At 40.7% G+C, this 12,863-nt stretch overlaps 1 protein-coding gene across 4 annotated transcripts in view; it reads right to left on the bottom strand.

The window, feature by feature from the left end:
* Window positions 1-12,863, bottom strand: part of SCFD2 (sec1 family domain containing 2) — a 400,714-nt gene that overhangs the window by 376,120 nt on the left and 11,731 nt on the right. For all 4 annotated transcript variants that reach the window (XM_019469986.2, XM_053901589.1, XM_019469978.2 and 1 more), the window contains exon 2: window positions 10,008-10,176. In XM_019469986.2, the coding sequence (XP_019325531.2) occupies window positions 10,008-10,176 (169 nt within the window). The remainder of the gene's footprint in view (window positions 1-10,007; window positions 10,177-12,863) is intronic.

Raw genomic sequence — 12,863 nt, 5'->3', positions numbered from 1 at the left:
TGTTATTATCTTGATGGAAGTGTAGTATATACGACAGAAGCTGTAATTTATTTCAATTCCTCTTTTGCAAAGATATTAATCAGCACAGTTCTCTCAGTATCCCCAAAATTATAAAGAAACCACCATTTTTTTCTGTATTGCTTCAAACCTTTATTTCTTATAATTTTCTCACCACCTATCTCTTTACCGTATGCAATCTAACTCCTACTCTTACTATTTCACCAAACCTGCTCTCATGAACACTTTCTTCTTTATTCAGATCCTTCTAAAACTCATCACTGCCTTTGACATTTATGACCACACTCTCATACTTGGATGGTACTCAAAGCTCATATTCCATGACAACACTCAGTCACAGTCAAATAAGAGGAAAAGGCACCCGGTGAAAATAAAGACCAGGTTGTGGGGGAAATACAGATTTGAATGAATTTAGTTGTAGGTGCTCAGAAGCAGAGCTAAGTTACAATAAGGGCTCAGGAAGCATTTTTAGTTTAGTTTAGTTTAGTTTAGTTTAGTTTAGTTTTAAATACATGAAATTTATTGTCAAATTGGTTTCCATACAACACGCAGTGCTCATCCCAAAAGATGCCCTCTTCAATACCCAACCTTATGCATGTTGCTGTCCTCCCCTCCCTCCCACCCGCCATCAACCCTCAGTTTGTTCTCATTTTTTAAGAGTCTCTTATGCTTTGGCTCACTCCCATTCTAACCTCTCTCTTTTTTTTTTTTTTTCCCCTTTCCTTCCCCCCATGGGTTCTTGTTAAGTTTCTCAGGATCCACTTAAGAGTGAAAACATGATATCTGTCTTTCTCTGTATGGCTTATTTCACTTAGCATAACACTCTCCAGTTCCATCCACGTTGCTACAAAGGGCCATATTTCATTCTTTCTCATTGCCACGTAGTACTCCATTGTGTATATAAACCACAATTTCTTTATCCATTCATCAGTTGATGGACATTTAGGCTCTTTCCATAATTTGGCTATTGTTGAGAGTGCTGCTATAAACATTGGGGTACAGGTGCCCCTACGCATCAGCACTCCTGTATCCCTTGGGTAAATTCCCAGCAGTGCTACTGCTGGGTCATAGGGTAGATCTATTTTTAATTTTTTGAGGAACCTCCACACTGTTTTCCAGAGTGGCTGCAACAGTTTGCATTCCCACCAACAGTGCAAGAGGGTTCCCATTTCTCCACATCCTCTCCAGCATCTATAGTCTCCTGATTTGTTCATTTTGGCCACTCTGACTGGCGTGAGGTGATATCTGAGTGTGGTTTTGATTTGTATTTCCCTGATGAGGAGCGACGTCGAGCATCTTTTCATGTGCCTGTTGGCCATCCGGATGTCTTCTTTAGAGAAGTGTCTATTCATGTTTTCTGCCCATTTCTTCACTGGATTATTTGTTTTTCAGGTGTGGAGTTTGGTGAGCTCTTTACAGATTTTGGAAACTAGCTCTTTGTCCGATATGTCATTTGCAAATATCTTTTCCCATTCCATTGGTTGCCTTTTAGTTTTGTTGGTTGTTTCCTTTGCTGTGCAGAAGTTTTTTATCTTCATGAGGTCCCAATAGTTCATTTTTGATTCTAATTCCCTTGCCTTTGGGGATGTGTCAAGTAAGAAATTGCTACGGCTGAGGTCAGAGAGGTCTTTTCCTGTTTTCTCCTCTAGGGTTTTGATGGTTTCCTGTCTCACATTCAGGTCCTTTATCCATTTTGAGTTTATTTTTGTGAATGGTGTGAGAAAGTGGTCTAGTTTCAATCTTCTGCATGTTGCTGTCCAGTTCTCCCAGCACCATTTGTTAAAGAGACCGTCTTTTTTCCATTGGATGTTCTTTCCTGCTTTGTCAAAGATTAGTTGGCCATTCGTTTGTGGGTCTAGTTCTGGGGTTTCTATTCTATTCCATTGGTCTATGTGTCTGTTTTTGTGCCAATACCATGCTGTCTTGATGATTACAGCTTTGTAGTAGAGGCTAAAGTCTGGGAATGTGATGCCTCCTGCTTTGGTCTTCTTCAAAATTACTTTGGCTATTCGGGGCCTTTTGTGGTTCCATATGAATTTTAGGATTGCTTGTTCTAGCTTCAAGAAGAATGCTGGTGCAATTTTGATTGGGATTGCATTGAATGTGTAGATAGCTTTGGGTAGTATTGACATTTTGACAATATTTATTCTTCCAATCCATGAGCACGGAATGTTTTTCCATTTCTTTATATCTTCTTCAATTTCCTTCATAAGCTTTCTATAGTTTCCAGCATACAGATCTTTTACATCTTTGGTTAGATTTATTCCTAGGTATTTTATGTTTCTTGGTGCAATTGTGAATGGGATCAGTTTCTTTATTTGTCTTTCTCCTGCTTCATTATTAGTGTATAAGAATGCAACTGATTTCTATACATTGATTTTGTATCCTGCGACTTTGCTGAATTCATGTATCAGTTCTAGCAGACTTTTGGTGGAGTCTATTGGATTTTCCATGTATAATATCATGTCATCTGCAAAAAGTGAAAGCTTAATTTCATCTTTGCCAATTTTGATGCCTTTGATTTCCTTTTGTTGTCTGATTGCTGATGCTAGAACTTCCAACACTATGTTAAACAACAGCGGTGAGAGTGGACATCCCTGGCGTGTTCCTGATCTCAGGGAAAAAGCTCTCAGTTTTTCCCCATTGAGGATGATGTTAGCTGTGGGCTTTTCATAAAAGGCTTTTATGATCTTTAAGTATGTTCCTTCTATCCTGACTTTCTCGAGGGTTTTTGTTAAGAAAGGTTGCTGAATTTTGTCAAAGGCCTTTTCTGCATCGATTGACAGGATCATATGGTTCTTATCTTTTCTTTTATTAATGTGATGTATCACGTTGATTGATTTGCAAATATTGAACCAGCCCTGCAACCCAGGAATGAATCCCGCTTGATCATGGTGAATAATTCTTTTTATATGCCGTTGAATTCGATTTGCTAGTATCTTATTGAGAATTTTTGCATCCATATTCATCAGGGATATTGGCCTGTAGTTCTCTTTTTTTACTGGGTCTCTGTCTGGTTTAGGAGTCAAAGTAATACTCGCTTCATAGAATGAGTCTGGAAGTTTTCCTTCCCTTTCTATTTCTTGGAATAGCTTGAGAAGGGTAGGTATTATCTCTGCTTTAAACGTCTGGTAGAACTCCCCTGGGAAGCCATCTGGTGCTGGATTCTTATTTGTTGGGAGATTTTTGATAACTGATTCAATTTCTTCGCTGGTTATGGGTCTGTTCAAGCTTTCTATTTCCTCCTGATTGAGTTTTGGAAGAGTGTGGGTGTTTAGCAATTTGTCCATTTCTTCCAGGTTGTCCAATTTGCTGGCACATAGTTTTTCATAGTATTCCCTGATAATTGCTTGTATCTCTGAGGGATTGGTTGTAATCATTCCATTTTCATTCATGATTTTATCTATTTGGGTCATCTCCCTTTTCTTTTTGAGAAGCCTGGCTAGAGATTTATCAATTTTGTTTATTTTTTCAAAAAACCAACTCTTTGTTTCGTTGATCTGCTCTACAGTTTTTTTGGATTCTATATTGTTTATTTCTCCTCTAATCTTTATTATTTCTCTTCTTCTGCTGGGTTTAGGCAGTCTTTGCTGTTCTGCTTCTATTTCCTTTAGATGTGCTGTTAGATTTTGTATTTGGGATTTTTCTTGTTTCTTGAGATAGGCCTGGACTGCAATGTATTTTCCTCTCAGGACTGCCTTTGCTGCATCCCAAAGCGTTCGGATTGTTGTATTTTCATTTTCATTTGTTTCCATATATTTTTTAATTTCTTCTCTAATTGCCTGGGTGACCCATTCATTCTTTAGTATGGTGTTCTTTAACCTCCATGCTTTTGGAGATTTTCCAGACTTTTTCCTGTGGTTGATTTCAAGCTTCATAGCATTGTGGTCTGAAAGTATGCATGGTATGATCTCAATTCTTGTATACTTATGAAGGGCTGTTTTGTGACCCAGAATGTGATCTATCTTGGAGAACGTTCCATGTGCACTCGAAAAGAAAGTATATTCTGTTGCTTTGGGATGCAGAGTTCTAAATATATCTGTCAAGTCCATCTGATCCAATGTATCATTCAGGCCCCTTGTTTCTTTATTGACCGTGTGTCTAGATGATCTATCCATTGCTGTGAGTGGGGTGTTAAAGTCCCCTGCAATTACCACATTCTTATCAATAAGGTTGCTTATGTTTGTAATTGTTTAATATATTTGGGGGCTCCTGTATTCGGCACATAGACATTTATAATTGTTAGTTCTTCTTGATGGATAGACCCTGTAATTATTATATAATGCCCTTCTTCATCTCTTGTTACAGCCTTTAATTTAAAGTCTAGTTTGTCTGATATAAGTATGGCTACTTCAGCTCTCTTTTGACTTCCAGTAGCATGATAAATAGTTCTCCATCCCCTCACTTTCAGTCTGAAGGTGTCCTCAGGTCTAAAATGAGTCTCTTGTAGACAGCAAATAGATGGGTCTTGTTTTTTTATCCATTCTGATACCCTATGTCTTTTGGTTGGCGCATTTAGTCCATTTACATTCAGTGTTATTATAGAAAGATATGGGTTTAGAGTCATTGTGATGTCTGTATGTTTTATGCTTGTAGCGATGTCTCTGGTACTTTGTCTCACAGGATCCCCCTTAGGATCTCTTGTAGGCCTGGTTTAGTGGTGATGAATTCCTTCAGTTTTTGTTTGTTTGGGAAGACCTTTATGTCTCCTTCTATTCTAAATGACAGATTTGCTGGATAAAGGATTCTCAGCTGCATATTTTTTTTCTGTTCATCACATTGAAGATTTCCTGCCATTCCTTTCTGGCCTGCCAAGTTTCAGTAGAGAGATCCATCACGAGTCTTATTGGTCTCCCTTTATATGTTAGAGCACGTTTATCTCTAGCTGCTTTCAGAATTTTCTCTTTATCCTTGTATTTTGCCAGTTTCACTATGATATGTCATGCAGACAATCGATTCAAGTTACATCCGAAGGGAGTTCTCTGTGCCTCTTGGATTTCAATGCCTTTTTCCTTCCCCAGATCAGGGAAGTTCTCAGCTATTATTTCTTCAAGTACACATTCAGCACCTTTCCCTCTCTCTTCCTCCTGTGGAATACTAATTATGCGTAGATTATTTCTCTTTAGTGCACCACTTAGTTCTCTAACTTTCCCCTATACTCCTGGATTTTTTTATCTCTCTTTTTCTCAGCTTCCTCTTTTTCCATAATTTTATCTTCTAGTTCACCTATTCTCTCCTCTGCCTCTTCAATCCGAGCTGTGGTTGTCTCCATTTTATTTTGCAGCTCATTTATAGCATTTTTTAGCTCCTCCTGGCTGTTCCTTAGTCCCTTGATCTCTGTAGCAATAGATTCTCTGCTGTCCTCTATACTGTTTTCAAGCCCAGCGATTAATTTTATGACTATTATTCTAAATTCACTTTCTGCTATATTGTTTAAATCCTTTTTGATCAGTTCGTTAGCTGTCGTTATTTCCTGGAGATTCTTTTGAGGGGAATTCTTCGTTTCGTCATTTTGGATCGTCCCTGGAGTGGTGTGGGACTTCGGGGCACTTCCCCTGTGCTGTCTTGAATAACTTGGGTTGGTGGGTGGGGCCGCAGTCAGACCTGATGTCTGCCCCCAGCCCACCGCTGGGGCCACAGTCAGACTGGTGTGTACCTTCTCTTCCCCTCTCCTAAGAGCGGGATTCACTGTGGGGTGGCGTGGCCCGTCTGGGCTACTTGCACACTGCCAGGCTTGTGGTGCTGGGGATCTGGCATATTAGCTGGGGTGGATCGGCAAGGTGCACAGGGGCAGGAGGGGCAGGCTCAGCTCGCTTTTCCCTTGGAGATCCACTTCGGGAGGGGCCCTGTGGCACTGGGAGGGAGTCAGATCTGGAGGGTGGATCTGCAGAAGCACAGCGTTGGGTGTTTGCACGGTGCAAGCAAGTTACCTGGCAGGAACTGGTTCCTTTTGGGATTTTGGCTGGGGGATGGGCGAGGGAGATGGCGCTGGCGAGCGCCTTTGTTCCCTGCCAAGCTGAGTTCTGTCGCTGTCTGGGGCTCAACAACTCTCCCTCTGGTTGTCCTCCAGCCCTCCCGCTCTCCGAGCAGAGCTGTTAACTTATAACCTTCCAGATGTTAAGTCCCGCTTGCTGTCTGAACACACTCCATCCGGCCCCTCTGCTTTTGCCAGCCAGACTCAGGGGCTCTGCTTTGCCAGTGGGCTGCCCCTCTGCCCCGGCTCCATTCCGCCAGTCCATGTAGCGTGCACCGCCTCTCCGCCATTCCTACCCTCTTCCGTGGGCTTCTCGTCTATGCTTGGCTCCAGAGAATCTGTTCTGCTAGTCTTCTGGTGGTTTTCTGGGTTATTTAGGCAGGTGTGGGTGGAATCTAAGTGATCAGCAGAACACAGTGAGCCCAGCATCCTCCTACACCGCCATCTTCCTCTGGAACCATTTTTATTTTAAAGCCAAGAGCCTTAGTTGGTTAAGCGTCCAACTTTGGCTGAGGTCATGATCTCATGGTTCATGAGTTCGAGACCTGTGTCGCGCTCTCTGCTGTAAGTAGAAAGCCTGCTTTGAATCCTCTGTCCCCCTCTCTCTCTGCCCCTCCCTGGTTCTCTTTCTCTCTCAAAAATAAATAAATGTTTTTTTAAAAACGCTTTAAAACCAAGAGGCTTGGAAGTCATTTAGGCCAACACCATCATTTTATAGATGAAATAATGAGGTCCAAAAAAATACATCAGTCAGGATGCCTTTGGTTGCAAGTTACAGAAAACAGAGACTCAATTTGGCATAAACAATAAGGAAGTACACTCTCCTACATAATATGAAGTCCAGACACGGCATCCCATCCCTGCTTTTCTCGGCAACATTGGGGTCACGCCACCTTCCACGTGTTAGCGTCAACTTCAGGTTGTCAGCAGAATGCCTCAACAGTTTCAGGACTTACATCAGAGTCCTAGGAGTTGGGGGAGGAGTGGGAGGAGGAGGGGAAAGCATGTCTCTTTCTTGAGTCTCTTATCAGAAGCAAAGAAACCTGACCGAGAAGCCCTAAGAAGACTTTCTCTCTTGCCACCTCCCCATTTCTCAGCAAGGGAAATGGGGTTCTAAGACTGGTTTGGTCTAAGCCTTGGACTAAGCTTGAGATAGAATGAGTGCCGAGGAGTCAAGGGTAAATAAATTGTCCGTAATCACAACATAACTTTCAGATCTAAGAGATTCTTACGTTTGTCCTATGACACTTGTCAGAAATTTGATTTCTTCCTGCTCATTAATGATGGATTCGCCTCTTCTCTTTCCTCGCAAACTTCTCTGGGCTGCTCACTTGATCTTTTTGTAGTTATTTTAGGCTTCTGTGGAGGCAGCACAGGGTAATGGCAAGCACTGACTTCAGAGCTGGACTGCTGGGGTTCCAATATAGTCCCCACCACTTCTAACTGCGTGTGTCACCCTAGGATGTTCCTAATCTGTAAAAGGGGATGGTAGTAGAACCCACCTCCAGAGAGGCTGTGAGAATTAGACAGTCGCTACATATAAAGGGATCAGAACAATGCCTGTTACCCAGGAAGTCCCATATAAGTGTGTGCTATTAATATTCAATGGCATCTACTGCTTCTGCTAGCCTATAGCCCTTTCCCCTTCTTTCGATAAATGTTTCCATTTTCCTTTGAAGAACGACCCTTCCACCGTGCCACATACAATGTTGGCATAATTCTCAGCCAGTGTGAACCGCTCCCAGTCCCACGCTGAGCAAGGGGTGGGCACAAGGTCCAAGGGAGGTCAATCTCACCTTTTCCCTTGGAATCTGAATCTTAAACAGAATGACTCATGACAAAACAGTTAAAGGTCAGTCTCTCTGATGTCAAGGCACTGAAGAGGCTTTTTCCAAGTTCTAGACCCCCTGCAACTCCTTTTCTGCTCAAATTAGCCAAAATGGATTATATTCTTAGTGTAACTGCTATGTTGAATGAATAGGACTCTCCAAATTAAATCATCAAGTAACTTGATTTTTTTTCTGTCTCTTTAAATCTACTCGTGAGCCTAGCTCCTCTCTGGCCCCTGCATAGGCAGCCCAGATGTCAAGACTGTGGCTCTGAAGCCAAACATTCTGGGCTCAAAATTCTAGCTCCACCTCCTGCTAATGATGTTACTCAAGGTCTCTTTGCCTCTATTTCCTTACTTGTAAAATGGGGAAATAACAACACCGACCTCACTAGGTTATTATAAAAGCTAAATGACTTCCCAAAATACCCAGAAGTGCACTTGGCGCATGGTAAGTCCTGGAAAATATTAATGCTGATGGCACTGGTGGTCCGCTGACACTGTCTGCCTTCCTCACACCCACATCAGGCCCTGACCGTTGTCGTTCCTGAACCTATGCTCACGTTAGCCCTTCTCTTTCTCTAAATTCTTCAAGACATAATTAAGTCAAACTAAACCACTTCCACAAGGTCCACATGGATCTACAAAGACCGTGTGGAACCAATACTTGGTAGTATTTACAATCTGTAACAGACACCTGAGTCTTGAGTTCACATAATTTCTATTGTTTTTTTTTTTTTAATTGAGCCTGTGTGTAAAAATGACTACCCCAACGGGGCGCCTGGGTGGCTCAGTTGGTTGAGCGTCCGACTTCAGCTCAGGTCACGATCTCGCGGTCCGCGAGTTTGAGCCCCGCGTCAGGCTCTGGGCTGATGGCTCAGAGCCTGGAGCCTGCTTCCGATTCTGTGTCTCCCTCTCTCTCTGCCCCTCCCCCGTTCATGCTGTCTCTCTCTATCTCAAAAATAAATAAACGTAAAAAAAAAAAATTAAAAAAAAAAAATGACTACCCCAACAAGGAACGTATCCCCTAAAGGCAAGGATGATATTTTATGTTATTTTATGTTATTCCTATTACTTACTTCAGACAAGGCTCATAGTAAGTTCTTAATGAGCAACTTTTGAATAGGCCCTATGACCAGCTAAAAACATTTCCAATCACAATTTCTTCTGGATTTATATAGCTGCAAGCCCACAGGCTTACGTGTTAGTATACGCACTGCCAAAGCAGGCATGTGGCCTATGTTTTTTAAGTATACAAAAAGGCAGGGTATAGAACTTTCTGTTTTTTCCCACACTGGCCTATACACACCAGGCATCCAATAAATGTTATTAATTATCTAAAAAAAAAAAAAAAAGCTGAAAACTTCAGGAGCTGAAAATTAATTCCAGATATGATAGGAAATTCCAAATGTATCTGTTACTGTTAAGATTTCAAACAATAATGCACAAGATCCTCTTTTTTAAAAATATTAAAAACAGAGAAATAAGGGAAACAGATTCGCAGACACTTTTTCACCTTCTAGTACCTTTTTTTTTTTCTCATAGGAATTATTGAAGGTCAAAGTAGAGGAGGTAAAACTACTGTTATCCTTTGATTGTCATGTTTCTAGAGAAATGGTTTTTTTTGTTTTTGAAACGCTGCATAACATAAAGTACACCATCTTCTATTACTGATTTCTCTCAGCATGTGAAAAACATACACAGGAGTAGAAACTTCTGTCATTGATGTCCGAGAGCATATTGTTGACATGCGTAAACATGGCGCCGTTTCACAGCTTTGTGGGCTATTATCGAGTCCTGTGAAAAAGTCCACTGGGAAAAAGAAATTGAGTAAGGCTGGACTCATTTCCAAGTGAAACTGCCTGTGGAATGGAGATGTACAAATTGATTCACTTAACCTATCCTCAGAACAAACTTCAGTTATATCCAAATGACACCTCTGTAAATGATACCTCCATAGTTTTTGCCTTAGTGTTGTTTAATGGATATGGTTATTTCAAGGTTAGAGGAAAAAATGCTTTTTTCTCAAGGCTATCTGCTATGAGTTTTTCAACCAGTCCAATTCTTCATTGTTTCCTTCCTACAAAAACAGTTGGTCTCAGCGAAAAAGAAAGGGGAAGAGAGAGAAGGATGAGGGAAAACAAACAAACAAACAAACAAACAAACAACAATCCCTGTTTATCTTACTTGGGTTGTGCAAGACAGCCTGGCGCAACCATACTCTGACTCTTGTCTTCATTCTGGAGTGCCGTAAGCTCTACCATGTTAACCATCACATCGTTGGTGTGGCCCGGGAGCTGGGGAAGCACTGAAATGATCTTCTCTACCAAGTTGTCTCCATGATGTCCAGTTGCTCCTGTTTAAGCAGACAACAAAATATAAACTCACAAAAATATAAACTCACAAAATGGAGAACATAAACTCACAAAACTCAAAAAAAGCTGTATTAATGCTCTATAATGGCCCTTCCATCAAGAATAACACACACACACACACGCACACATATATATACATACATACATATATATGCTTTCTGTCACATAAATCACAAGCCTAGCATTTTGCCCTCCATAAGACTAATTAAGCTCACAATTACCTAGTCAACCCATGCCTTGTGTTTTGGACTTAAGGCTCCATGAGGGCAGGCACTGTGTCTTCTCTGGCTACTACTATATTCCTAGCAGCTAGCACAGTGCCGATATACAGTAGGTATCAATAGGTATTTAATATATAAATAAATAATCAGCATATATTCAGCCAAGAAAATAGTGTCATTGGATGATACTATTGTAAGATTTTAGAGCCAAACTTTATGTTACTGATGAAAACTTCACAACGCAGAGGGCTTAGAGACCTGACCAAGAATAGCAACTCTCCCCTCTGCTAGAACCTTATCTTCATAATGGCAACTCTTTATCTAGTTCACCCTGTACCCAGCATGTCTAGCAGGCAACTTGGCAGCTAGCAGGCTCTCGCTAAATATTTCTTAGATCACGGGAAAACTAAATGAATGAATGATAACAGTTTGTAATGATACAAGCATTTGTAAAGTGCTTTCTGCGTACAACACACGGTTCTAGGTACTTCACATCCATTAACTCTCAATAACAAATAACTGAGGACCTCAAATTGAAATTCAAGACTAATGAGACAGTGTAATATTTTTTCCATGAAACCAAGTTATCTTTCCAAAAGCCATCATTCGTTGGGTGACCTCCTTCCAACAAGGGGTAGGACTTGGCAAGTCTTGTTTTGATCCCACCCGTTCTAAATCAGTCAACTTCTTGTTTCCTAATGTCTCTCTGTCTCTACCTCTATCTGTTCTTCTTGCCACATCACATTAATTGGACAGAACTAGGTAGAAAACAACAAATCAAGAATCCAAGGAATCCTCGTCACCATTACCACCATCTTCATCACAATAGCTAATATTTACTGAGAGCCTGTGATGAACCAGGTATTAGGTTTCATACCATACATTTATTATCCACTTAATTCTTACAATAACTCTAATAGATGGGTATTATGCTCATGTACAGAGTAGAAGATTTAGCTTAAGTAACTTGCTCAGGAATATGTAACTTGCAAGATACAGAGCAAGAATTCAAACTCAAGAGGCAGAAACCACCAAAACCACACTATTAACAACAAAAACAACAACAAAAACAGGTCCATAAAAATGACTTAAGACAGAGCCAACATGAGTGCTTCTAAGGTGACTTCTAATGGTAAAGAGGAAAGAGGTCTTGTACCATCTGTAGAATATTCATTTATTAGGCTTAGAAGGAACCATATCTTATTTATGCCATCTAGGTTTATGGTTGTCCCCTTAGCACTCAGACTTACAAGCTGCTCACTTAATTCTTGCTGAGGGCCACCTGGGTGACTCAGTCGGTTAAGCGTCCGACTTTGGCTCAGGTCATGATCTCACAGTTCATGGGTTCAAGCCCCACATCGGGTTCTGTGCTGACAACTCAGAGCCTGGAGCCTGCTTCAGATTCAGGGTCTCCCTCTCTGTCTGCCCCTCCCACACTCACACTCTGTCTCTCTCTAAAAAAAAAATGAATAAACATTAAAAAAAAATTTTTTTAATAATAAATTCTTGCTGAATGAATGCCTAGTGAGTATAAATGTCCTGAGATCCAAATGGGGGTCAGAGGTCATTAAGTGAATTATATCTTTAAGTCTGGAATGGAGATACTAGGATTACCTCATAGCATCATGAATTTCTCTCTCCACTAGTTCCCTCATCACTCACTAAAAATTTTTGAAAATATCCACTCATCATTAAAATAGTATTTCTTTGAACTTGGTGCCCCAAATCTGAACCCTGCACCAAGCTATTCTTATTTTTCAACTGCTATTTGTTGACACATGGCACGCACAAGTGGTATACATATGCTGCCATTCTTCCCCAATTTCTTAAGCCTCTACAGTCTGGCTGCTTCTCACTCCTCCCCTACGCCAAACTCAGGGGTCTTTGTTAAGTTTTACATTAAACCCTCTGCAAATTGTTAACTAATCCATCCCTCTTGAAACTCTCCAAATATGAGAAGTCACAATACAACATACTTATTTTTCCTCAAGTTTTAAACCTGATAGTTATTTCTACAGAGCCAAAGTATCATTCATACGCTTAAAATTATTATGTCTTAACATCTTAAACATTCAAAGGAGGGAGGGATGCCTGGGTGGCTCAATGGGTTAAGCATCTGACTCTTGATTTTGGCTCAGGGCATGATCTCATGGTTTGGTTTGTGAGATCAGGTCCCAAATTGGGCCTGGGATGATAACACCTAGACTGCTTGGGATTCTCTCTCTCCCTTTCTCTCTGCCTCTTCCCCACTTGTATGCTCTCTCTCTCTCTCTCTCTCAAAATAAATAGATAAAACATTTAAAAATAAGAAAAAGTAAAGGAATAGAATAGAATTTTTTTTACAATTATGGTATATATATTGAAGCAGTTCTCAAATTATGATTTTTATTTTCTTCTAATTATAGCCTCTAAACTTCCCATGGTGAATATATGTTCCTATTGTAAAA

The sequence above is a fragment of the Panthera pardus genome, unplaced genomic scaffold, assembly GCF_024362965.1.
Source record: "Panthera pardus isolate Hobbes unplaced genomic scaffold, ASM2436296v1 HiC_scaffold_13, whole genome shotgun sequence".
In the NCBI taxonomy this organism is placed as follows: domain Eukaryota; kingdom Metazoa; phylum Chordata; class Mammalia; order Carnivora; family Felidae; genus Panthera; species Panthera pardus.
Note: the sequence above shows the minus strand (reverse complement) of the source record. Positions and strands in the feature narration are given on the sequence as shown.